Consider the following 27,633-nt stretch of genomic DNA (forward strand, 5'->3'; position numbering starts at 1 on the left):
AGCTGACAGAGTCAATCAATCTGCTTCCTCCGTCTCTGCTTCAGTGCTTCATACAGGAAATCTATTGCTGTGTCAAGTTCCAGAGAAGAGTTTCTTTCATTCCAAGTTGCCAACCAGTCTCAGACACAGAGTTGAAGCAAGAGGCCAGAAGAAAAGGAGTGTCCTGCTGCAGATGGGCTAAGACGATCCAGCACAGAGCAGCTGACCAGAGAGAGCCTCGCCATGTCTGCAGTTCCTCTTATACCTGTGTGGAGGCAAAGTACCAAGTAAAGGGCAGAAAGCAAGACATCAGAAATGCCCTGCACTTTGGGGACTTTTGGCCTATGGCTTCTACTGATTTTGACTGTCTCCTTAGTGGCTGGTAAGTCTGAATTCTGTTTGAAGAGCGAGAGGAGAACGACTGGTGAGAAACCTGGCTCAGCTTTTGCTGAGTTTTCTTTGCCTTTCTTGTGGAGCAATGCAAGATACTGCAATGACAAGAGATGGGAGAGGGTGTTACTTGTGGATTTCACTTTGTTGTCCTTACTTTGCTCTTTGTCTTACTTATTTTACTTCGTATCCTATTGCCTTTTAAGTATCTCTATAATTTGCCTCACTGTCCACTTCCTTATTTCCCCATGCTCCCTCCCCCCCTTTTCTGAACGAGGGAGAATACATGAAATGTATTCTAGTAGCAACCCAGGTCATCTAGGTTCTTTTGACCCTCTTCTCTCTCTCTCTCTCTCTCTCAAAAAAAAAAAAATTGAATAATAATCCCACCCCCACTTGGGTCAATGTTGTTAACAGTATAAATTAGGAAAGTTTATTGCTTTTGCTAACCGTCTATGGCCAGGTGCCTTTTAAAAATATAACACAGTTTAGTGGTGCATCTGGGATGGGTGTCTGTATTTATCTTTAAGATGTGTAGGCTGTAAAAGACACTTTCTGGATGAAAGGACACACTCTTCAACATCTAGGTTCCTGTAGGAGTTTGTAAAACACTTGGGGGCAATTGTGGGGGTGTCCGGGTTTCATTACAGAGGGTTGGTAGGAGTTGATGTGGGAGGGAGTTTTCAGGTTTCACTTTTAGTAAATGGGAGCAGCTGCAAGGGAGCAGTGTAGTTGGCTTTAAATTTTATAATTTTATAATCGAAAAAAGAAAAGACTGAAGTATTGCCTACGTTCCAGCAAAAGAAAAAAAGTCTGTTTTCCACATGATAACTTAGTGACGAACACAAGAAAAATAACCATATAGTATTCCTGTACTTTTCTACATTTGATCTTAGCTAAAAGGCCGAGAAGCGATTATTCCTCTACTTTTCTAGGCAACATTTTCACATACTTTTTGTCCTTTGATCTGTAAAGCAAACCAGTGAAGTAGGCATGGAAGACACTTTTCCATTTTATAAAGGTGAATTGATTTATCCAACACTTAGTTTGTGGCAGAGTCACACCCGGTCAGGTCTGGAACCGTCGCTAGACATTTGAAGAAGCATTATGCTTTTCACTAAAAAGTACCACTATTTATAACACCACTGAAAACAGTTATGCCTCGACTTAGTTATAAGCTTAATAGACTACTCACTTAAAAACACATCTGGTGTTCTAAATCTTTCACTAGTTGAGATCTAATAGTAGAAAGCTCTTAGGGAAACCATGCAGGACCCAACTTGGCAAGGAAGGCAGCTAGGCAAGGAGCTATTTATCACTCATGTCAAATTGCGTTACGGCTCTTGGGTAAAAGAAAAAAAAAACAGGATGAAAACGTAATTGATCATTTTGAATTCTAATGGTTTAAAGGTGTGAATTTTAAAACTATTTCCGAATACAACTAGAAGATTTACTGCATAAATCAAATCTCTGAAAGCTGTGCTCGTATAATTATAAAGTTATCCAAATATTTGGAATCAAGATACCAAAGACCAAATTATATTAGATGCAGAAATGTGCATGATAAATTCACCGTGAAATAATTTAGTATAATGAGAAGCAAACTACTCGGCGCATGACTTTATGTCTTTATTACTAATACTGTATTGTTATTAATACTGCTGAACGGTATTTTGGCAAACATAACTCACTTTATTGTGCAAGATAAATTCACAAAGGTGCGTAAGAGCAGACTCAATGTAAAACATGGCATTTAAAAAATCTATTTATTTTTCTGTTGACTTATTTGTTTATAAAATTCAAGCAACGTGGTTGTTAGTAGACAAAGTTTATTAAGAAAGCTCCTGAGGGCAGGGAACGAATACAATCTAAATCATCCACTGTACAGCAAGGCTTTCCAACTGGTCTTCTGGTCTTCTTCCCTCATCTGTATTCTACATTTTTTTCTTGCTTTAAAATTATATTTTGCTATTCTAATCAATGTGATTCTACCTTTTATAAGTCACTGTTATTAAGGACATGGTTACTAAAAAGGACTCCCTCTCCACCTTTTTCTCTTCGTCGGGCTAATTTTGATCACTTATCATTATCTTCCACGAGGGGGCAGGCAGTAATAAGAAAAGGAAATAAAAATCAAAACAGGGCTGTTGGTAGATTCGATGGCTTGCAGATGAAAGAAAAAAAGATTAAAAGTAATTGCAAAAAAAGAAGGGGTTTGTCTTCATAAATTTCAGTCCTCTATTCCTTTTCTATCTTGTGATAGTTGTGAATTTACATAATGTTTTCCCCTAACCCTCCATGCTTAATTAAAAAAGTAATAAAAAGTCTTTATTAAGGACACTGAATTATTTATGGAGGGTGTGTGTGCAAGCTTGTAAAGAATGCCTAAAAGTTATTCGCAATATAAACTAGGGAGATGAAGCTGAGATGAAATAATTGGAGAACATTTTAAATCCGTCAGTCTTGAAATTAACTATGAATCTAGTAAAAACCCAAAGATGGGAGAAATTACAGTAGGTTGGAGATGTTAAAGTTTTAATGGAGGTCTTGAATGATAGGCTTGGATAGATGGGGGAAGGCAGATATACACATTGGGAGGAAGAGATGTGCGGCATGAACAAAGGCAAGGTGCTTCAGGGACAGAAAGAACTCTACCTTGACGGAACAGAGATTGTGTGCTACATGATAGTGGGAAATAAGACTGAATTCCAGTGGTACTTGATAGCTCAGCAGAGGAACTTGGATACTGTGCAGTAAGCATTGAGGACCATCTGTTGTTTTGTGAAGCAGGCTCCAGGCTCTAAGCTGTCAGCACAGAGCTTGACGCAGGGTTCGAACTCACAAACCCTGAGATCATGACCTCAGCCGAAGTCAGAGGCTTAAATGACTGAGCCATCAGGCGTCCCAGATATATTATATTATTAAATGCTCTTTGCTTCCAAATTTGATTAATGAATTGAATATTTTGGTGCTTTTCATTTTCTCAATAAGATCTCAATCTCCTTTCCCCAAATTTCTAAATTCTTACATATCTCTCTGTGAGTAAGAAATTGCTTACTCTCTTTAGACAATAATTTCCTCATTTGTGAAATGAAGGAGATGTATGACAGCTTTTGAGAAGTGTTTTTAGACGGGAAGGACTTTAGAAACCTTCAAATTAAATTCTTACATTTTATACAGGGGCAAATCAAGTCCAGCATCGGTCAAGGAATTACTAAAGATATCACCCAACTTTTTTGTAAATGAACTATGCTTGAAACTCATCTGTAGTACCAAAAATATAGGGTAAAAGAGATGTGGCAAGTGTGTGGGGGAAAATCTATGATTTTTAGATGTGATGCACTTGAAATGACAGGAGGCATTTGCGTGGGGGAGAGATAGCATCTAAAGGGTTGAGATTCTTGTTCAGGAAAAATAAGTCAAGGCTAAAATGTGGGTCAGTTTTTCTGTCAGTTAATAAGTAAGGGTGTGTCTGACATGTGTCAGACACTGTGCTTAATGCTGGGGATACCTGAACAAGATAGAAAAATCATGCTCTCACAAAGCTTAGAGTCTCCTAGGAAATGTAGGCATGAAATAAATCAGTGCCCAAGATTAAATAATGCATAGGTGCATAAGAAGAAAGAGAAGGTAGAATTGGTAAGTCTAGTCTGGTCTGTGAGGGGCAGGGAGGACTTCCCTTTGGAAGGTGATGTGTAAGATGAAGATGAGCAGAAAAGAGCTAGGCAGGAAGAGTTGATGGATGAGCATTCTAGGCAAGTCAAATAGCTTGTAGGAAGGGCAGAGGGAGCTGAACTATGACTGCAGAGCTAAAACAAGGAGAAGTCAACTGTCTAGAGGCCTCGTTGGGGCTCTGGGGATGATAAGAAAAGGTGCAGAGAGAAAGATGGGCTGATGAGACTTCGGGCAATGCCCGCATTAACGTAGCTAAAGAGAAAGACAGGCTTGCAGAGAAGACAGAGAGGGAGACGCAGACAGGCAAAACACAGGAGTAGTGGTACAGGCTAAGAAGAGGGTTTTACAAGGAAAGGAAAGTGGTTAATAGCATCAACATCTTCCAAATAACCCAGGAGCATGAGCACTGAAGAAAGGCCACAAGTCTGACTGTAAGGTAGCTGGTGACCTTCAAAATTGTGTTCTGAATAGAAAGGTGTAGGAACCACAAGGTTGCTGGTATTGAGGAGAGAGTGGGTGTGGAGGAAATTGAGCCTGTGGTCACAGACCACTCAATTCTAGACACTTGGCAGTAACAAAAGGAGAAAGGATCATAGCTAGAAGGAGAAAGCAGCATCATTTTTTTTTTCTTTCAATCAACATGGGGGAAACCTGTGTGTGTTCAAAGGGTATCATTTGAGAATATTCAGTGATTCAGTAAAGGCACTTCTCCAAACTGGGTGTGTGCACATGTGAGCAGTTAGTTGTTTAATGATTTATTTTCTTTTTCCTTGCCATTTTGTTAGTTTGCCCTGAAATACTACCCTTTCCCAAAGGTTTAACTATTGTATGAGAATATCTGGCTATAGAATCCATTTTATGGTATTGATAATTTTTTGGAAAAAATGCCCAGGTCAACATAATGAAACCTAGTGATTTTTCTTCTCCAAAAAAATCACTCAATCTATCGTTCATTGGCTCCCTCCTAGATGTTCCCCAAGGATTATCCTGAACCAGTACATGAACTGGTTGACAGAATCACCTGTATAGCCTAAATTATTAAAGATGCTGTGATGCCATCTCAGACCTACTTAATTGGAATTATTAGGGTACAGAGTCTGAGATCTTGGCTTTCACAAATCTTTGCAAGTAGTTCTGCTGGGAGCCTGGATTTAAACACTGTCTTAGGTAATTTTCTTTTTTCAACGTTTATTTATTTTTGGGACAGAGAGAGACAGAGCATGAACGGGGGAGGGGCAGAGAGAGAGGGAGACACAGAATCAGAAACAGGCTCCAGGCTCTGAGCCATCAGCCCAGAGCCCGACGCGGGGCTCGAACTCACGGACCGCGAGATCGTGACCTGGCTGAAGTCGGACGCTTAACCGACTGCGCCACCCAGGCGCCGCCCCATGTCTTAGGTAATTTTCACCCAAACTCTTCCCGTTGTCTCTCATATTCAGCAGATGGCTGCTCACTTCTGACTTACCTATCATCCAATGTGGACTTCTTTAACTTCCCCAAATGATGACCCTTCTGAGAGTGGAGACCTTACCCTTTGCATTGCCAGAGCTCTGCACAGCTACCTGACGCTAAGTAGTTACTCTCCGAAAACGTTTGTCAACATGAGCTTCCTCAAAATGTCTCTCGTGTCTGTAACTTCTTTTGCCCTTTCTGCTTCTGTCTTAGAGACTAAGTGTCAGTCTTTTCAAAAGCACTGCCCCCCACCCCCCGACCCTTCTTTGGCCTCATGTCCTGCCGGTACTTCTAGGATCCTGCTTTACTGTCTGCCTTGTAAGTTCTAGCTCTCCCTCTTTCTATCTTCAAATATGCTATGCTCTTCTCTATCAGATAGCTTCTTGGTTCTCAGTTCCGAATATCATCCCGCGCTCTCTCTCAGGTTTGACACGAAAAGAGAAAGCCACTTGTCATTCTCCCATACTTCCAAGGCTGAAATTCTTGAAAGAATAAGTCTACCTTTGTTGAGAGTTTCTTTTGCTTGGCTCCTTTCAATCTTGCATTCATCCCTCTGTACTAACACTACTCTCTTACAGCTCCTAAAGGTCTCTGACCACCTTCTTGTTAGAAAATCACACTCCTAGTCCTTACTTTAAGACGTTTCCTGAATGATTTGATTTTGATGATTCCTTTCTTGAAATCTCCTCCCTGGTGTAAGGCATTGCATTTCTTTTCTCTTCATTGTTTTTGCTACCTTTGCTTCCTCCAACAGCTTCCTCATTATGAATGTTTCCCACTCTGGCTTAGGCCTCTTCTCTAATTTCCACCTCAGAGACTGCAATTTGGCAGCCCATGGGCGAGACCTGGCTTGCAGGCACGTTCAGTTGGCTCATGTAACATTTTTAAAAATCTGAATTAGTTGCCAATACTTTAAAATTGGGAGATTTTACCCAACACCCCTGATCTAGTGTCTAGGGTTGTTGTGAGGATTAAGTTAAATTTTGTGTATAAAACACTTAAACCTGGGTCTGAATTTTATATTCAATAGATGGTATCTTAATTATAATTTTGCAGTTTTCAAGTATCTTTCATAGATACTATTTTTGAAACTTATTTAATTAGGCCTTACAGATCAACAACTTTCTTGTTGTTTTCAGTTTTTTTTTGGAATTAAGAACTATGCTGGAATTAATATCCTAGTAAATATATCTCTGTATATCAATATGCACGGATATTCACTATCCACTCAGCACATTGTCCCTTGTGATCACTAATACACATTTGTACAACATCTGCCCTGGGGCAGGGACCAAATCTGTTTCTATTAACTGGTTTAAGGCTATGTGATGGTAACTGCTGGAAAAAAAATTACCCCAACAATATGCGATTTATTAGCATGGTGTCCTAACCCACTGATACAGGCTTTGTGATGATATCATTGTGGAAACTAGGGTCAAATTTATTATTTACCACAATTCTTTTTTCTTTCTAAATTTTATTTATCCATTGAATTCATTATTGAATTCTTATGTTTTAGAGCTTGTTACTTAAACTTTTCTCACTCTTCCTTTTTGTAAACCGTCTGGGTGTTGTATTTCTCTCTCTCTATTGTATCTGAAGAGCATAATTATAGTTACCAGCTAAGCCAATTTTCAACATATGACTTAACTTTATCTTTTGTTGTCCTGTTCATATCTTTTGCCCATTTTTCATTTGGGATGTCCATCTCTTTTTTTATTGGTTTATGTGTTTTCTGTATATTTTTTTGAGGATATTAGCCTTTTTTAACATCAATGTTCACAATATTCCATAGGTGTTTGTTAATGTTAGCTTACACATTGTTTTTCTTTTTTGCCATATAGAAGTTTTAAATTATTTCTATAGTCATCTTTCTCACTATTTTCTTTTATAGTTTCTATTTTGTACCAGGGTTAAAAAAGGTTTCTTTACTTACAGCGACAACTGTCCCAGTCTGCCTGGAACTTTCCTGGTTTTAGCACTGAATGTCCTTTGTCCCAGGAAACCCCTCATTCCCTGGCAAACCGAGATGTTACTCACTCCATGTCCCATTTAAGATAAAAAAAAATATATTATCTGTGTTTTCTTCTAGTCTATTTATCTATCTATCTATCTATCTATCTATGTATCTATCTTCTATCTATTATCTATTATTTAAATCTTTTGTTCTATTTATATTTGTGTGAGAAGTGAGATAGGAATCTGTTTTTTTCCTAAATGAAAAGCTAGTTTTCCTAATACCATTTATCAATGATATAAATAATTATCCTTCCCTTTATGAATTGAATGACTACTGTTATCAGATACTACATTCTTATATGTATAGATGAAGCACTGAGGTTCAGGGAGTAATCTGTGCAAGACTGCAGAGGTAATAAATGGAAGAACCAAAATATTAGTTGATTTTCTTACTCTAATTTTGGTGCTTTTCTGAATTTGTCTTTGTTAGAACTTTGGGTTTCCACGCATTATTTTGTTTATTGAACACTTAATTAGGTGTTGTCTGCTACCACATTAATACCTTTGAAAATGTAAATCACTTTCATAAATTAAAGCATAAGAACACAGCATCCTTGATGCTATGATACAAGGATCAATTGCTCACATTGTTATGTCAAAAAAAATGTAAGTACTAATTATACTTTTTGTGTTTTTTGAACTTACTATTTTAATTTTCTTTTATATTAATGTATATATTGCAGAGTGCATTACATACGTTCATTTCAAAGAACAGTTGTACGGTGAATGTTAACGTAAGTTAAGAGATAGACTATTGCCCGTTCTTTCCCAATTATACCCCTCAACCTTTGCTGTAAGGGTAGCCATATTTTTTGGAATGATCATTCCCCTGCCTTTCTTTATATTTTGCCATATATATATATATCTGGCCCCAAACAATGACATCTATTTTGCTTTTTTTTGTATTGTCATAGATGATATCATACTGTGTATATTATTTTATAGCTGCTTTCATTTGCTGAATATTATGTTTGAGATTTACTCATGTTTAAGTTTGTAGTTATAGCACATTAACATAAATAATTTTTATCCTAAAATTTTTTTTTTTAACATTTATTTATTTTTGAGACAGAGAGAGACAGAGCATGAACAGGGGAGGGTCAGAGAGAGAGGGAGACACAGAATCTGAAATAGGCTCCAGGCTCTGAGCTGTCAGCACAGAGCCCAACGCGGGGCTCGAACTCACGGACCGCGAGATCATGACTTGAGCTGAAGTCCGCCGCTTAACCGACTGAGCCACCCAGGTGCCCCTATCCTAAAATTTCAAATGCTTTCAAAATAGTTTTTTTCCTTGGAAAAACTCCAAGTGCAGAAATAACAAATATGACTTTAAAATAAGAAATCTCTTATTTTTCATTTCAGTTTCTTTCTTTTTCAGAAGGAAGGATTCATGATCATTGAAATATTAAGCTTTAATACAAATGAAGAAGAAAGTTTCATTTTAAAAACATGTTACATTTCACATTGCTAAAATGGCAAACTTCTGTTTTTCTTTTCTGTTCTCTTTCCGCAGGAAGATACATTTGTCCCAGGAAAAAAAGTTCAGAAATCATGATATGAAATAGCATAATAGCAAAAGATGAGATTCCCTTTTTTTTGATCCTGGTCTTTCTTCAGATCCTAGTTGTCTATAGGCCATCCAGGCACATGTTGTCTGCACATAATAGTACTTTTATTTAGGGTATTCTTCTCTCTCTGTCTCTGTCTCTTTCTCTCTTTCAATCGGCTTCTTGTCTATTGGATCTTGTATTAATTACCTATTGTTCCATTATAAATTATCCCCAAATATTTATTTTCTCACAGAAACCCAAGAATGTGAGAGAGAGAGAGGGAGGGGGGGAGAGAGAGAGAGAAAGAGCACATAAGGACAGAAACCACAGTCTTTTTATAAGTAACTCTCAACAGTGACATCTATCACTTTGCTATATTCTATTTGTTAAGTGAATGAGTGAGTCTAATCCACAGTCAAGAACTTTCTTGTTGTTTTCAAGGAGAAAGTTTTACAGACATGAACACTAAGAAGAGAGAACACTGGGAACCATCTTGGGCGCCGCCCACCACCTCAATACTAGGATAAGTTGCTCATGATACATTTTTCACACTTCATTTATCGCTATTGCAATTTCACATAATTATTTATTTGGTTGATGTCTATTGTCCCCAGCAGATTGAAATTCCATGATAAATAGGGATTCATTAAGTGCCTAACCATTGTAATTGAATAAATAATTAAGGAATATTATTGTAGCTTCCAATTTCCCTCTACCAGTCCAAAAGCTCTAATATAGGGGTTCACTCAGGTGCCATTTGAACGAAAACTGCTGTGATCATAATCTGATCCTTATCTTAGTAGGCAGAAAAGAAAACATTTCCTTTATTTCCAAAATTTATCATAACATTAACACATTTGTCTTCAGGTACTATTAGTAGAGAAAAGGTTCACATGAGCTTTTATTCCAAGCGTTCCTTGTTTGCTATTTATAAATAACAGAATTTTGGGGAAAATTGGTGATGCTTGCAATTATTCCTACAGGATGATACTGCTTTTTAATTATATATCGGAAATAAAATTATAATTTAGGCTCCCTTCTCCAAAAGTTATGAAGTTCATGGATTTTTTTGTTGAATATCATGGACTTTCCCTAGTTCCTAGATCACAATGTGAAAACCACTTCATCAGAGCAGAAATACAGTTAGCCTATTTGGGTGACAATTCATTCTCAGGACCTCTGAGAAAGGACACAATTTAATTCCACAACTTCTCATTGAATCCATTTGTAACTGTTGGGAAATAATACTTTTAGGTCTAACCTACATCCACAATATGCATTTTTATAAAATACAACACAAACATTTACTAACTAAAATTTTAGGGTTGGTATTTTAAGCTTTCTGGAGCCAGAAGATTGAAAGTTAAGGTTTCTGTATTGTACTGACTTTACTGTACTGCTGATTAGAAAAAGTTATGTGCTTAGTGTAGCTAAATAAAGGTTGTTCTGGCAATGTAATTTGAATTTCTGAGTCTTTGTATGATTAAGGTCTCAGCCTCAAAGTTACATTTATTTTAGTTTATCTTATTTTATTTTTCAGGCTCAGTAATGAAAATAGTTATTTATTTATGTATTTATTTATTTATTTATTATTTTTTCCCTTGAAAACTCCTGTAATGTTTAATTTTTTCTCTTTTTAAAATTTTTAAAATTTTATTTAGATCCAAGTTAGCTAACATATAGTGATTTCGTGAATAGAATTTAGTGATTCATCACTTACATATAACACCCAGTGCTTCTCCCAGCAGGTGCCCTCCTTAATGCCCATCACCAGTTTAGCCCATCCCCCCACCCAATACCCCTCCAGCAACCCTCAGTTTGTTCTCTGTATTTAAGAGTCTCTTATGGTTTACCTCCCAGTCTCTTTTTATCTTATTTTTTCAAAGTTGCATTTATTTTAAATGAAACCTTGAATCTTTGGTGAAGTATACTCAGCGTTTAATACCCTGAGGATTTAATACCTGTTTGCAATGTGCTTTGAATCCCTTTCATCAGTTATTCTTTACTTATTAATTAAGAATGATAGTCTGTTTTGTGGAGGGGAAAACTAGAGCATATGCATTTATTCAGTTACCTAAAATGATTCAGGAAAGCAGAGTAAGAAGTAAAACTCATGTCCTTCCTGTTTTGCAGCCAATGCTTGACCCACGATGGTCCAGCACTGTATTTGTTATAATAACTTGCAGAGTTTTGAAGTTTGAAAGCTTGAAACATCAAATGAAGAATGAAATAACTCTATTATTTGGTTTTCCTTGAGTAAGATATCAGAATATTCCCACAGATTTCATTGTATTGAAATATATTTCAATGTATTCTGTGTTATATTTTTTAAAGTAGTAAATTAATTAAATATTAATATCAATAAAATTTACAAAGGCCATAATAAGCAATAAGAATGACTTCTAATTAGTTAGTACTGGCTTTGAGGCCCCAAGTCCTAGAAAGAAATGTCAAAAGAAATGTAAAAATAAAACTATACCACATGATTTTTTTTTGCACAGATATGAGTATCTTATTAGAGCATAGCCAAATATTTTAGGCTCCAGTTTTGCCCTCATTAAAGCATTCTTTTAGCTTAAAACTCATTGTATTAGCCTCCTCACTGCTTTGTTTGCATTCTCCCTGAAAAACCTCCAAATGAATGAAAAGGCAAGAAATCTTTAACTTTTTTTGTTTCCCATTTCCACACCTTAGAGATAATACACTAATCTTAGCAACTGTAGAAACTTTTTGAGTATCACACAGTCCACGTTCTATTTAGGTTACTAACAGTTACTCACACAAGAGTTTTTATTGGGAGTGGAGATTTATCAACAATGCCTATCTCTCACTTTTTTAGTCAGGAGAACACAGCCAACCACAGGATTTTAGAATAGTTAAAAACTGTTTAACCTCACACACAAAAAAACCTGTGCTCTTTCTGAGAGCTTTTTTCTTTTTCCCCCTGAGAGCCTTTTTCCCCCCCTCACTGGAGGAAGCCTTTAGAGTATGGCTTTGCACAGTCATGCCCATACAATGTCTGCTATGTGGGTGGATGGTGTATGCTTTCTCAGGCATATGACAATGACGATTTGGGAAAGGAAACTTCTGGTGCTCAAAGTGAGTAAGAGGTTTCATTTGTACTAAAATCACAAAACAATCTTATTTCTACTGATGCTTTTGACTTAGATGGAAAAGTTTTGTTTTTTTTTTTTTAAACATTGTTTTCAGTGTCAAGGGTTTTTCCACCTGCATTTTGTTTTGTGTTTGTTTGTGTGGGTGGATGCATCTTCTAATGTTACATGTGTTAAAATCTCATGTTTCTGATACTGTATTTAATTAAACTGAGGGGCAATTTGTGTACAATTAAGTGCATCTATTCAAAAGTTATAGTTTGTGAGTCATCACAAACAAGATACAGAACATTTTCATTGTTCCCCAGATATTCTTCCATGTATGTTTGCAGTCCATCCTTGCCTTTGTCTTCATCTGCAGGCAACCACTGATGTGTTGTTTGGCACCACAGATGAGTTAGCATTTTACGTTAGTAGCATTCTTTTGTGTGGTGTACACTGTATTCTCTTTGTGTCTGCTTGTTTCATTCAACAGAATGAGTTTCAGAATCATCAATGTTGTGTGTTCCTTTTGTTACTGAATACTATTCCAGTGTATGGACAATTTCTCCGTATACATGTTGATTGGTATTTAGGTCGTGTCCAGGTTTGGCTATTATGATTGAAGGTGCTATGAACATTCATGCACAAGTCTTTGTGGGGACGTATATTTTCGTTTCTTTTGAGTAAATATCTAGGATTGAAATGGTCAGGTTATATGGTGGCCACGTGTTTGACTTTTTAAAAAACTGCCAGATATTTTCCAGTGTAGTTTCTACTATCACCAACAATATGATTATTGGAGATAATTAAAGATTTTTTTTTTTGCAATTTATCCTTAAGTTAAAATCTATTAGAGGCACACAGTCAAATTGCTGTGTTTTGAAAGTCAGTTGGAATAGCTGCTCTCTATGTGGTCATGCAACCAATTCTAACAAATGCAGTTGGGTATATTTGTTTCACTTTGCTTTATAATCTTAGTGCTTACAAATAGCTTGGTTATGCTTTCTTTAAAAAAGTTTTTTTAATGTTGATTTATTTTTGAAAGAGAGAGAGAAAGAGAGAGACAGAGCGTGAATGGGAGAGGGTCAGAGAGAGAGGGAGACACAGAATCTAAAGTAGGCTCCAGGCTCTGAGCTGTCAGCACAAAGCCCAACGCAGGGCTCAAACCCATGAACTGGGAGATCATGACCTGAGCCAAAGTCAGATGCTTAACTGACTGAGCCACCCAGATGCCCCAAATATTTGGTAACACTTTCTAATTATGTAAAATGGCTACCTGATTCCAAAGTCAAATCTATTAAACCAGGTATATTCAGAGACATATTATTTCTATTCCTGTTCCCATTTTATCCATTTAGTTTTGAAATTATAAGCAAGGAAAGAAAGAACACACATGTATCCCTCCCATGGGATTAATGGTAGTGTAATATATACAATTTTATGTATCCTGCTTTTCTTACTTAACAATACTTCTTGGAGATCACGCCATAATAGTTTATAGAGCTTTCTTTTGTTCTTTTTTTTTTAAACATAAGAAAAACTTTATTTGTTTATTTTTGAGAGAGAGAGGGTGTGTGAGTGGGGAAGAGACAGAGAAACAGGGAAAGAGAGAATCCCAAGCAGGCTCCACATTGATCAGCATGCTCCATGAGCATCAGCATGGAGCCCAATTAACTATGAGATCATGACCTGAGCTGAAATCAAGAGTCAGATGCCTAACTGACTGAGCTATCCACGAGCCCCTAGCTACCCCTCATTCTTTTTAAAAGTTTCATTATGCTTCATTTTCTGGATGTACCATAGTTTAGAACACTAATCCCCAATGAATAGCCATTGAGTTACTTCTAAAAATCTTCCAATTACAATGTTGTAATGAAGAGTCTTGTGCATATATTCTTTTCATACTTTTGCCTGTGTATCTTTAGGATAGATCCTGACAATTGGTATTGCTGGGTTAAAAGAAAAAATCATATGTAATTTTGCTATATTTTTCCAAATTTTCCTCTGTTGAAGTTGTAACATTTTACATTCCCATGAGCCTATCGACATGCCTATCTCACTATAGCTCCAAAGTATTGTCAAATTTTTAGACTTTGGCAGCATAATAGGCGAGAAATGGTATTTCTGTATAGTTTTAATTTGCATTTCTTTTGCTATGAATAATGTTTAGTATCTTTCTATATGACTAAGAGACTTTTGTACTTTTTTTCTGCAAACTAACTGTCCATATCTTGTTACAGTTTGCTATAAAGTTGTGTTGACTTTTATGTTTTTAATGCAGCTTGAGCTAGCTACATGCCAGGTAGCTGTGCAAAGCACTCATCTAAGCATGTGGAAAGAAAAACATAGATGAAACTCTCTACCTTCCTGGAGCTTACAGTCTACTGAGGGAGTGATGGCCCACGAATTTCGACCCTCCTGCTTAGTTTAACGATTTCCATTCAGATCCAGAATTCATAATGGTTGTGTTCGTATGCCATTATAATCTTAATTCCATGGACTTGTCGTTTGATGTGCTCTTTCAGATCTTTGTCTCTCAGTGTTTCCCCCACAACATGATTTGGGCTTGCTTCTTCAACTCTCTTAATTTGGATTGATTTGGGTAGTGTATTTATCCTAGCGCATTTCTTAGGATCCAGCCTTTGCTTTCTATACACTGAGGTAGGACCTAGTTGCATAAGAATAATTGGGCAATCAGAGCAGCTGACAAGCTGGGTGGGTGGCCTTGGCCAAACTGCTTCATTACTGTTGAGTCTGCATTTCTTTATCTGTAAAATGAGGTTAAAAATACCTGTCAGCATGGAGAGGCTGTAATAAATAACATCTGCTAGTTATCCCAAGTTTCTTCCTAGTGTAAGTGTTCAAAAATTGTTATTTTAAAACAATGTTTTATTGAAGAAAATGGTTGTTAATGGGAGCAGTGGATTCAAAATTTCTCCAGAAAAACACTGTGCATTAAATTTTACTCTAAAATGTGTCTCTTTGCCGATCAGGTACATTTACTGTAGATGTACTAGAAGTGTATCATTTCCTTGTGAACACTTTCTAGGCATTTTGTGCCTTCCACAGTGAGAACCTGCCCCTATCTCACCTCAACTCTAATTATACATCTGTTTTTTTCTCACTTCATGGCAATTCTGAACTATTTGTAATTCCTTGAAAATCCCATGTGGCTTCATATCTTCTTCTAAATGACTTTCTTTCTGTGTGCAAAAAGATTTCCTTTTATCTTCCTGCATAACTCTTCATCTACTGAGATGCAGTTCAAATATCATCTGTTGTAGGGAGTCTTACCTAATCTCCTACCCTTGCTCTCTTAAACATTTCTTCTTTTTAACTCCTGGATGTTATGTATACTTCTGTCACCACTCTGAAAACTTTACCTTATAATTATGTACATCGCTGCTTCCTCATCTGGATCTTAAGCTCTTGGAGAGTAGAGGGCATTGTTTACCATGATGTCTCTATGCATGGTGAATAATTTGCCAGGAGTTGCCACTCAAAAAAATGTTTATTGGCAATTCCCACTTAGAGCTTGCCTTGCAAAATTTGAACTTAACAGTCAGTTGTCTTTATGATGTAATTTCAACAATGCTTAGAAAAATCCTTTTTTGATACATACTAGAACCCAATGAATATATCACTACTAAACTTTCTTGAACTACTCAATCGTGCCTAAACAGTCTGTAATACATAGTACCCTCCCCCACCCCTTTTCTTCACAATTGGAGGTAGACTAAATGCACATAAGCCAGAATGAAGAAATACTTTGACTTGAGGGGTGCCTGGGTGGCTCAGTCAGTTAAGTGACTGACTTCGGCTCAGATCATGATCTCATGGTTCATGAGTTCGAGCCCCACATCAGGCTCTGTGCTGACAGCTCGGAGCCTGGAGCCTGCTTCGGATTTTGTGTCTCCCTCTCTCTCTGCCCCTCCCCTGTTCTCTCTCTATCTCTCTCAGAAAGTAAAATAAACATTAAACAAAATTAAAAAAAAAAAAGAAATACTTTGACTTGAATGTAAAGACAGGAGGGTGCAGACACTCTGGATCTAAAGTAGGGGTATGCCAAACAGGTAGGAAGTTCAGGTCAAAAATTCATCCTGGGGCAAATTGTTCTGAGACTTGTTTGCCTGTCATAATTTATATTTTTATTGGTAACTGCAATCCAAACATGGCCTGAAGAACGTGAAAAAAAGTGTGATTTTAAGTAGGAGTCAGAAATACTAATGTGTATTCCTCTGATTACCCCATCTGTCTTTTTGGAATGTGTAAATGCAGAAACGAGAACTCTGGTTACACCAAGCAACGGATTAAGGCCAAAAATGAGCAAGGACAATGACAGTGCAGGTAATGATCATCTTTTAATGACAATTCTACTAGACATGAGCTTGATGCTGGCATAATTTTAATGTTTTAGGATCTTGAATTCTTGTACATATTTATGGACTGTATTGTCTAAAATTGTCTAAATAAAATATTTATTTTATTATTTAAGAGTGCTCCTAAATTTTTCATTCTAAAATTATTTCTGTGCTTCTTTAATACAGAATATGCTTTATTAGTCAAGAATGTGATCCCTAAATGGACCAATGGCATATCAAAAATTTTTTCATTTAATTTTTAAAACATAAGTTATTATGTTTCAAACATGGATTTAAAAAATTAGGTCTTAGCAGATATTAGTAATTTATTTTCTGTGTTCCTCACCCAGGTCTACTGTCTCCCAAAGTTGCCATTACAGTTAGTTTTTTAATTTTTACTTTAAAATTTTATTTTTGTTATATATCTTACTTCATTGAAAAATAATGCCAGCCTTTCCTGGAAATGCATTCCTGGACTTATAAATATACTTTCTAATTTCATTCAATTACTCATTATCTAGAAAATTTCAGTTTCAGGTCAACTACAGAGTAAAATATATTTAAAAAAGTATAAGTAAAATAATTCTATAAACTATAAATCTAAGGGTTGGGGACAATGCATAGATAGTGCCCCCTCCCCAAAATGGTAGGTTGAATGGCATCCTTCTTCCCCCAAAGAAATATCCAGTTAGCACCTGTGAGTGTGGCCGTATTTGGAAAAAGGGTCTTTGAAGATGTTATGAAGCTAAAGCTCTTGAGATGAGATCACCCTGGATGAGAGTTGGGCCCTAAAGCCATGACAAGAGTCCTCAGATGGGAAGAGAAAAGACATAGGAAGAAGGCAGTGTGAAGAAGGAGGCAGAGATTGAAATGATACATCTACAAGCCAACAAACACCAAGGATTGCTAGCAGCCCCCGAAAGCTGGAAGAAGCAAGAAAGGATGCTTCCCTAGAGCTGTTGGAAGAAACACAGCTCTGCTGACCCCTTGAATCAGACTTCTGGCTTCCAGAAATATAAGGGGGAACATTTCTATTGTATTATGTGACCACATTGGTTATTATATGTTAAGGCAGCCTGAAGGGACTAACATAATGAGTAATTAAGTTACTTTTGTACTATAGGTATATTTAAAAAAACACAATTCACATTTCTATATCTCTACACACACACACACACACACACACACACACACACACCACATTGTGAAAGAGTTAAATTGGACTTCTGACATTAACAATGTGAATTTATAATCTTTTTTTAATGTATATTTATTTTTGAGACATAGAGAGACAGAGCATGAGGAGGGGGAGGGGCAGAGAAAGAGGCAGACGCATCATCTGAAGCAAGTTCCAGGCTCTGAGCTGTCAGCATAGAGCCTGATGTGGGGCTCGAATGCATGAACTGTGAGATCATGACCTGAGCCGAAGTTGGACACTTAACCAATTGAGCCACCCGGGTGCCCGAAAACTATAACTTTTCTGAACTTCCAGGAAAAATTTGGTTTCAGATAAAGAAATTAAAGAAAGAAATCACAGGACTATTCATTGATCAGAAGTTTGACACATTTATTTTGCTACTTTGATGTATACAGAGCTTCAAGGAAGACTGCGTAAGAATGGTTTCTATTTTCAGTGAAGATGTGATACTTGATATGAAATCAGCCTTCTATGGCAACTAGCTGCCAGTCGAGATAATAAAACTAAAGGATTCTATATCAACAATTAATGAAACTTAAAAAGTATTTCCAACATCATAAAAATAATCAGGAATATTTGTGAAAACAAGTATTTTTTTCCCTCTTCTGAAAATAATTATTTTGCACACTTAAGAGTACCTTAGAACATGTGGGTTTTATCTTTGGTATGAGAAGTTCAGGGGTAATTGACTGGTATTTCTTCTCAGGGCATTCTTTGGAAGGAGGCATATTTTGCTCAGTTGTAGGAGAATTTGGTATCTGATTCTAGAGGCAGATTTCTCCATGTACCTCCACTCACTGGAATACCTTTATTAACCAGAAGGTCTCTTTCTTTCTTGTTTTCTTTTAATTTACTTTAAGTTTTTTATTTATTTTGAGAGAAAGAGGCAGAGAGAGAGATGCAAGGAGGGACAGAGAGAGAGGGAGAAAGAGAATGCCAAGCAACCTCCACACTGTCAGTGCAGAGCCAGCTGTGGGGCTCAAACTCATGAACCGTGAGATCATGACCTGAGCTGAAATGGAGAGTCAGATGCTCAACTGACTGAGCCACCCAGGCGCCCCAGCAGAGGTCTCTTTCACACTCCAGCCTACTGGGAGATCATTCAACACAATGCTTGAAAACTTCTCTCAAATCAGTTATGAAAACATCACTTAATGCAAGACCAGGCTCTTCTAACAGAATCCCATACGATCCAGACATGGATTTAGTTACATCTGCTAAGAACTAACTTGCTAATATTCCCACATGAGATGGCTAAAATGAGAAGCCGGTGAAATGGTAAAAAGATAACAGTTTGTAGCATGAACATTATGTACTTTACCACTAAAAGTAACAATGTCTACAGGGCATATGAAGTAAAATCCAAAGGATACAAGAAAACCCTTTAAAGGTATCGATCACGACTAAATTCTTTGAACTTTCCATAGACAACAGTCTGTATCTTTAAAATAGGAGCAGTTCTCACGGCTGTAGAGGCCAAAACGCCCATGAGAGAAATCCCTCATATACTGAACTAACCTTTGTCTGTCATGGTGGCCTTAATCACCAGACAGTTCCCTTAGCTAGGGATGGAGGGGGGGGGGGCGCTCATTGCAGTTTTCTTATTCTTATCAGTCCTATTAGTTGCCCTCAACACTTCACTTGAGTCAAGGAAAAAGGAAGGAAAGAAGGAAAGGATGAGAAGGAAGGAAAGAAGGAATGATGGGAAGGAAGGAAGGCAAGAGGGAAAGAAGGAAAGAGTTACCATTTATGGTAAAAATAAAATGGGAAATTTACTTCACTTGAGGGAGAACTTGGAGTTGTCAGTGGAGATTTGGTTTATTTTTTACACATAATGATGGGATAACTTCTAATTTCTTCTTTGTAAAGCTTTTTGTGGAATTAGGTTACAGTTTACAAATTTTCTGTCATGTTGTATGTATGATGTGGATAAACAGTGGCTTGCACTCCATTTAAGTCTCTAAAATTGCTTTCATGTACTTTTCTCTCAACCTTTTCTAGTTTCAACAAACAGTTCACTTATGGACAGACAACAGAGTAATTTCATACTTCCTGTGGAAGGTAATATGTTTTTAATTTTTTTCTAGAGGCCAGAACTAAAGGGAAAAAGTGTTGAACTTCCTTAGAAACACAGTTGGTGGGCTGGTCAGGGGCCATCCTGAGCCCGGTTGAAGAGTATGGTGGTCTGAGTGCTGAGGTGTGAGGGACCCTGAATGACCCCGGGCCTCCTCCCCGCACGCAGTGCACATTCCGTCTGAGGATTATGGAGCTCTCCCTGTCAGGCACTGTGCTAGGCCATGTGGGGAACACGGGGACAAACAAGAGTAGCTAGAGCACCACAGTGCCCTAAGGGGCTCATTTCGCGGGGGAGCCCAGATGTCAGCACAGATGGCATTTGACGGAGGAGATGAGCACTCTCATCAAGTGTGCTGGGAGTGTAGAGGAGAAGGCGAAGTAGCAAGGCTCTGAGAAGGCTTCACGGCAGGTGCAGCATGTGAAATGGCTCTTAGGGGAAGAGGAGCATTTTCTTGGACAAAGAGTGGTCTGTAGGCCACCCCAGTCTGCAGGAACGATGTGAGAGGAAAGACCCAGATATGCAGTGGTGCTTGGTGTTTTCTTTGTGAAGTGTGGGGGCGGCTGAGGGGTGATAAGATGGCAAAGGTGAGTCCATCTGCAAAAGAGGGCTTTCAAAGGCAACACAAGGACATGTAAGTGCTGTCTTCGGGCAGGGAGAGGTCTCTGAGGGGTGTTAGATGGAGGGGATCACACCCGTGTCCCAGAATCCTGGACCTGCTGCAAGGTCAGGTGTGAACCGAAGAGGGGAGAGATTTGAGACGGACACAGATGTCAGGAGACTTCTGCAGGAATCTGGGTGTGTGGTGATGGGGTTGTAATCTAAGATCTGGCAGTGAGGACACAAAGCAACAGCCCCAAATCTCATAGGGATTGGTCTGTGTGCAGAAGGGCTGGAGGAGCCTGGGGGAGAGTCATAGACACAGGATGCAGAGAAGCTGGAAGGTGACTGCTGGTTCTGGAGCCAATAGGAGAATCCACCCGCTATCCCCCTGTGATGCAGGAGGTGAAATGACGGTAGCTAATCACAGGGCTGTGAGATCATATTTGTTAGACAGGTGGCAACCCCACTGAGTTTGGGGGAGTGACTGGTCACTGGCAAATTATCGCAACAGGTGTGAATAGAGAAAGAGAAGAATTAAGAAAGGGTGACTAACAGCAATCACAGAAGTCCCATCACAGGTGAAGGGGGATTGCTGGAGGGTCCTAGAGCAGAGGAAGGTGAAAGAACAGAGATTGTCCATGGTGCTTGGGATCCTCACCCTGGGAGCTACTTCTCTGGAGACAGCGCCCCTGTTAAAACACGTATGATTATTTGATTATCTAGTAATTTCCTTTAAAAGAATAGAGTCTGATCGTGAGGCTCAATAGCGGGCAAAATATTAAAACCTTAGACTGTTCACAAGCAGAAGTGAAAACCCCTGAGAACACAAAAGAAAATTCACACGTGTTCTTCAGCCTTTTCCCTTTCTGGTTTCATCTTCAGCATCCTGCCCTTGAGCACCTGAATATTCACCCACACCCACCTCTAGCTGCTCTCCAAGCAGCCACCTTCGTGCTTATTTATAACCTTGGCGAAGGTGCATTTTCCCTGTGCATGCGGGTTGCCACTTAAATCATGGATTTAACTGCTCTCTTAGACCTGCTTTCAAATCCTCCCCCTTGCTTCACATAGTTATGGGATTGTGATTTGTTTGCAAAATGCAAGGGCATGAGTCCGTCACGCAAGAAGCAAGTGACACCAGAAGAGGAGAGGAGAGATTTCAACTGCAGGGTTTAGCACTCACAAGCGGCGTCTGGATAGCAGCTTTGCCCTCTCACAGCTGGTTTTGCTCATGTGAGAGTGATGAGCTCCCTGCCACTCACCTGCGTCACTGGTGCGTCCCAAGCGATGCCCCCAATCTGCTCTCAGCAAACCCCTCCCAGCCATGGACACATTATGTCGGTTTGTGGGAGAGCCAGAGCTTATATGTTGCAGAATACTTGTAGGTTGCAGGGCTTAATTTTTACTTCAAAAGATGGACAGAAGGAGTGAACTTCTCCATTTATTCCTCGTAATTAGGTAGAAAGTCAGACACAATCTGTGAGCTAAATTCTCAGGCGAACTGTTTGGCAGGATACATGTGATTCAAAGGGAAGGAAGGATGGAAGATCTTGTTGATTTTATGACTGTGTGATTCTCCAAATAAAAACAACTCAAAAACTGTGCAGCTTGGTCAACCGGAATACCATGCTATTTATAATGAAAGTACCACATGCTTCTTATATTTATGTTTGTCTGAATTCCCACCTTTGGGGATAGGCATTTCATTCTGATATTAAGTGATTTATTGTCTCGCACTGAAACTTAGGAGAGAAAATTTTTCTCTTGGGTCAACTTTTCCACTTTTTATCCCAAGAAGCTTGAGTTATTAGATAAATCTAATAGTCTCTATGGCCGAAATATTAGATATAATGATTTTGTCCATTAATTTTATATTGTGTCTTTTTTTGTTTCATACATATCAAAACTTCTGAATCAAATTTAAGCCCTTAAAAATTTCTTTAATTTTTTTTTACGTTTATTTATTTGGAGAGAGAGAGACCAGGGAAGGGGCAGAGAGAGAGGGAGAGAGAATCCCAAACAGGCTCTGTTCTGTGAGTGCAGAGCCTGATGTGGGGTGCAAACTCACAAACTGTGAGCTCTTGACCTGATCTGAAATAGAGTCACTCAGCTGACTGAGCCACCAGGGGCCCCAGGCCTTAAAATATTTCTAACACATATAATAAATATAGATTATCTAAAATCACACAATATAGGGGAAAATGGGTTTATCTTTGGAATACTTTTAATATGTTATATACATTTTGTGCGTAGCAAAAGCATGTTCTAGTATACTTTATGGAATATGTTGTAGAAAATTTAACATGGATTTCTTTTTCAACCTTTTCTTTCATCATTCGCTTTGTGCGTGTGTTCAGCTAACACTTCCCTGTCTGTACCTGTGGATACAAAGGCTGTGCTCTCTTGCCCTCCGATCACCCAGAAAGCTGTGCTGGTAACAATAAGATGGGAAATAATCCTCAGAGACAAGCCTTCCTGCACCAGAGCCTACAGGAGAGATACAAATGAGACCAGGACCATAAACTGTAGTGACGAGACAATATCCTGGGACCCCAGACCTGATCGGAATCCCGCCCTTCAGATCGATCCAGTGGCCATCACTCATGATGGATATTACAAGTGTGAAGTGGTCACAACTCATGGGCATTTCTATCATGGATATCACCTGAAAGTGTTAGGTAAGGAGCATCGTATATTGTGGGATGTCAGATAACCAGATTTGGACTGAAACAGATGTCTCTCTCTATTCCATATCCGTGTGTTAAGACTGACGCATTTTCCCCTGCATCTCTGCAGTGCCCCCCGAGGTGACCCTGTTTCAACTTGAGAATGGAACTATCCTGTGTAGGGCAGCTGCAGGGAAGCCAGCGGCGCAGATCTCCTGGACCCCAGGGGGAGATTGTCACACTGTGGAAGAGCCACTGGGCAATGACACAGTGACCGTCCAGAGTTCGTGCTGCTGGGAGGACCACCGGGTGTCTAATGTGTCCTGCTCTGTGTCCCATCTGACTGGCAACAGGAGTCTGTCCATTGAGAGGAATTCAGGTTAGTAATTCCAGCTTTTGTATGATGATTTCATTCCTTCAGAGAAGCTATGGAAGAATGAAAAAGGAGTGTATGGTCAATTTCACTCAAGGATAATTTCTCCAGCCCCTCTTTTATGTCCTTCTTCTCCACCATTCAGAATTATGTCCAGAAGACTAATGCAGAAGTTTGTTTTAAGAAGCCATATTTTAAATTATGTTTACTTTTTAATAATTATAATAAAAATAATTTAATAATTTAAATTATTAAATGTAATTATTTCTGTTCTGTGCAAGTAGTAACTTGCCTTGAGTAGTGAATGTACTATTAAAATAATACTTATGGTTTTAGGAGAAGAATAAAGTGTATTTTTAAATGAATATTTATGCTTTTTAAGAAGGATCCAGTCACTCATATGGCAGGCTGCTTAGTCTCCTCTCACCTCCCTCTGCTGGGGGACCCATTCAGGGAACAGCAGGAGCCAGGTCTTAAAATCACTGCCTCTCAGAGCTGGCAATTCCTTTGGTGACTTCTTCTGTTGTCAGACTGAGTTTTGTATGGCTGACAGCGTTTAATACATGATGGAAATTTGCCTCCATGCCTTCAGTCAGTTTCAAGGCCCTGGAAGAACAGTGACCTCAGAATTAGGTTATTTTTCCAACTACCGCCATTACAACTCCCCATTTATTTCTGAATTGTGGAGATGAGAAACACTCTGCTATTACTATTGCCAAGAAATCTACTTTCCATATCTGTCCTGTATGAATTCACCAGTCATGAATCCTTAAAGCCACAAAATCCTGACTTAGGATGATGTCTTACCAGAAACCTTAGGATCAGAACAGATAAAGCAACTTTATTATAACCATTATTTGGACTCTTAATGGCTCAGAAATGTTTACAATAAAATCACAGAAGTGAGTTTCATGAACTATGAGACATCTTTGAAACATTATATATGTACATATATATGTGTGTATATATATATATATACACACACACATATATATTATACTTTTATGTATATATATATATATATTTATTTTCAATAAACTTTAGTGGTTAGTGCAGTATTAGGTTCATAGCAAAATTGAGTGGAAATCACAGAGTTCCCATATAACCTCTGCCCCACTACATTCACACCCTCCTCCCCTGCCTCCATCACTTACGCCACCCAGGTACACCTGGGATAGTCAATGAGCCAATGGTAATACAACATTATCACTCAAAGTATATAGTTTAATTAAGGGTCACTCTAGGTGTACATTCTGTGAGTTTTGGTAACTGTGCAGATGGCAGGGATCCCCCCCATTGTAGTTTCACACAGAGTAGTTTCATTGTCCTAAAAGTCCTCCAGGCTTCACCTATTCCTCCCTCTCTCCACCCTAACCTCTAACAACCCCTGATCTTTTCACTGTCTCCATAGTTTTGCCTTTTCCAGAATGTCATGTACTTGGAATCATACAGAACGTAGCATTCTCAGACTGGCTTCTTTCACTTAGTAAGATGCATTTAATTTCTTCTGTGTCTTTTCATGTCTTGGCAGCTCATTTCTTGGTAGTGCTCAATAATATTCCCTTGTCTGGATGCACCACAGATAAACCATATATTTTTTGTGTCTATTTTTACAGGAGTCCAGTCAGCAGTATATGTCAAAACTGTATATATCATCTTGCCTGTTTTGATTATCTTGGTCATTGTGGTATCCATTTGCCTTTGGAAAATCGGTGTCTGCAGGTATTGACTGATGTTTTTTCTTCCTCGGCTTTATTGGGCTAGAAGGGGTCAGAAATTGGGAACTGATAGGTGAGATTAATATGCTAACACCAACCTCCCATAATCAAGAAGCACATCCTAAATATGTTAGATTTGGACTACTCTAAATGACAGGGGGGATTTTGCTTGGTCACTTAGGCATGCAAGCACAGTGAATTAGGCCCTTTAGGACAGGATCTTGGGAGAGATAGCATATGCTAAATTTTTACATCAGTAAAGGATTATAATAATATATGTAATAAAATGGAGGTATCACATTTATTCCAGTATATCAAGCTCTGCTGCATAATTTCATCCTCATCCCAGCATCCAGAATTATCTTGTCTACATGTATTAACTAAAAGCAGCATTCTTAATTCTGGTAGTTTAGTTCTGATTTATTTTGAATTCTATCAAAAAATGAATCACACTTGTCCATAGTATACTTTTTTGTTTTCCCATTTTCAATCTAAATAATGATGTTTCCTTCATTGACTCCAGCTTATTATTTTTTTATAGAAAATGCAAATTAAAAAAAAGAGAAGCTAATTCAGTTGCTGAGGAGGTAAGATAATATTAAAAGAATATTTTCAAACTTGTACATCACATGGTCTGAAAATATAGCCACATAGTTTGTAATCTGCATCGTTAGTATTTTAATTGGAAAGTAAAAATTCTAGGTTTATGATGCTCATAGTCAGGCATACTTATTTCGTTAATTATCTACCATGTTACTATTTATATGCACCCTAAACCATTTTTTCATTTCAAGAACTATATCTTATAAAACACAGAATGTTTTCCTCATTTAGCCTGTAATTCTAGAAAAACTGAATCGTTCTTTCCTCCCCCATGAAACCATCTCTAATCCTTGACTTCCCTTTCTCAATATCATCATCATTTTCCTCTTACCTGGTCTTAAATCCTATCCTGCTCCAGATTTCACAACTAGTAGCTTACCAAGTCTTTGACCTTCGCCTTTGAAATATCTCTTGTATTACTTCAATTTCTCTCCGTTCCTACTTTCACGCAATCTTTTTCATCTGACACTGAGACCTACATAATCAACACAGTTTTTGATAAAATAATAGAAAAAAGTCTTTCTCTTATGTCCATGTAAGCCCAGAGATACAAATACAAGCACTATTGGTAGAAACTAAAGCTGTGGGGAGCAGTTAGGAAATGATTCTGGCTTTTTTGAATTGATTTTGACTTTGAGTTCTTTCTTAGGATGAAATGCAGCCCTATGCCAGCTACACAGAGAAGAACAATCCACTTTATGATACTGTGAGCCAGGTGAAGAGGTCTGAGGTGTTACAAAATGAAGCTGATGGGCTGTGTCTCCATACTTCATACATTACTGGAATCTAGCACTAGGCCAAAGGAAGAAAGTACAGTACAGCTACCATGTTTATTTTCTTGGTGTTCTACAATGCAAAACCTATTTTGAGATTAGCTTTTCAAAGATTCTGAGAAGATAGAGACTTTTAAAGTGTGTGCTTCCATATCCTTACTTATACAATTGATATTTTAGAATGTGAGCTGCTATTAACTAGTTCTTTCAAGAACTGATATCATTACAAAGAAAGCAAATGCTCATGATAAAATATTCTAATTGCTTAGTACAGTAGATAATGAAAACTGAGTTTCCTCAAGAAAGAACTCTGCAGAAGGAACAACCATCAACAGCTTTTATGTGTCCTCCAGAAAATTTTGTGTACATACATATGCTGAAGGTATGTATGTGTGTACATTTATAAGACTTTACATATATACCCATATCCTTGTCAAGATACATATGGGAACATACCGTGATGCTCTTCTGTACTGATAGAAAGCTATAATATAATAGGTCTTGGAGATCTTTTCCATGAATACAAGCAGAGCTACCTCATTCTTTTTAATAGCTATAAAACATTCCATTGTATGGTTATGTCATAATTTAAATAGCCACTGTCCTAGTGATAGACATTTAGATTGCTTTAAGCTTTGTTTGTATGTTTTGCTGTTATAACCAATACCACATAGAATGTTTCTTATGGATATATCTCTTTATATTTGTTTCAGTATATTTATAGAGTAATTTCTCTCAGTGGAATTACCAGGTCAAAAGGGTTTGTGCTATAAACATTGGGGTGCATATGCCCCTTCAAAATAGCATACCTGTATCCCATGGATAAATACCTAGTAGTGCAATTGCTGGGTCGTAGGGTAGTTTTGTTTTCAATTTTTTGAGGAACCTCCCTACTGTTTTCCAGAGTGGCTGCACCAGCCTGCATTCCCACCAGCAGTACAAAAGAGATCCTCTTTCTCCACATCCTCGCCAACATCTGTTGTTGCCTGAGTTAACGTTAGCCATTCTGACAGGTGTGAGGTGGTATCTCATTGTGGTTTTGATTTGTATTTCCCTGATGATGAGTGATGTTAAGCATTTTTTCATGTGTCGGTTGGCCATCTA

The 27,633-nt window shown here is 38.1% G+C and overlaps 1 protein-coding gene across 1 annotated transcript; it reads left to right on the forward strand.

Annotated features, from left to right (window-relative positions):
• CD200R1 (CD200 receptor 1) lies at positions 1 to 26,935 on the forward strand. Its single transcript, XM_030330645.1, has 8 exons — positions 1 to 361; positions 16,439 to 16,507; positions 19,721 to 19,780; positions 22,754 to 23,074; positions 23,193 to 23,441; positions 25,052 to 25,157; positions 25,695 to 25,740; positions 26,406 to 26,935. Exons 1-8 carry the CDS (start codon positions 295 to 297, stop codon positions 26,544 to 26,546), a joined length of 1,059 nt encoding a protein of 352 aa, XP_030186505.1. The 5' UTR covers positions 1 to 294; the 3' UTR covers positions 26,547 to 26,935.
• Positions 26,936 to 27,633: the final 698 nt, after the last annotated feature.

The sequence above is a fragment of the Lynx canadensis genome, chromosome C2, assembly GCF_007474595.2.
Source record: "Lynx canadensis isolate LIC74 chromosome C2, mLynCan4.pri.v2, whole genome shotgun sequence".
In the NCBI taxonomy this organism is placed as follows: Eukaryota; Metazoa; Chordata; class Mammalia; order Carnivora; family Felidae; genus Lynx; species Lynx canadensis.

What these genes read in the sequence shown, in the direction of transcription:
- CD200R1 (XM_030330645.1), top strand. Translation starts at nt 295, where the DNA reads ATGCCCTGCACTTTGGGGACTTTTGGCCTATGGCTTCTACTGATTTTG. An exon ending in GACTGTCTCCTTAGTGGCTG is followed by an intron (nt 362 to 16,438) that starts GTAAGTCTGAAT and finishes GTGTAAATGCAG; the next exon opens with AAACGAGAACTCTGGTTACA. An exon ending in TTTCATACTTCCTGTGGAAG is followed by an intron (nt 19,781 to 22,753) that starts GTAATATGTTTT and finishes GCGTGTGTTCAG; the next exon opens with CTAACACTTCCCTGTCTGTA.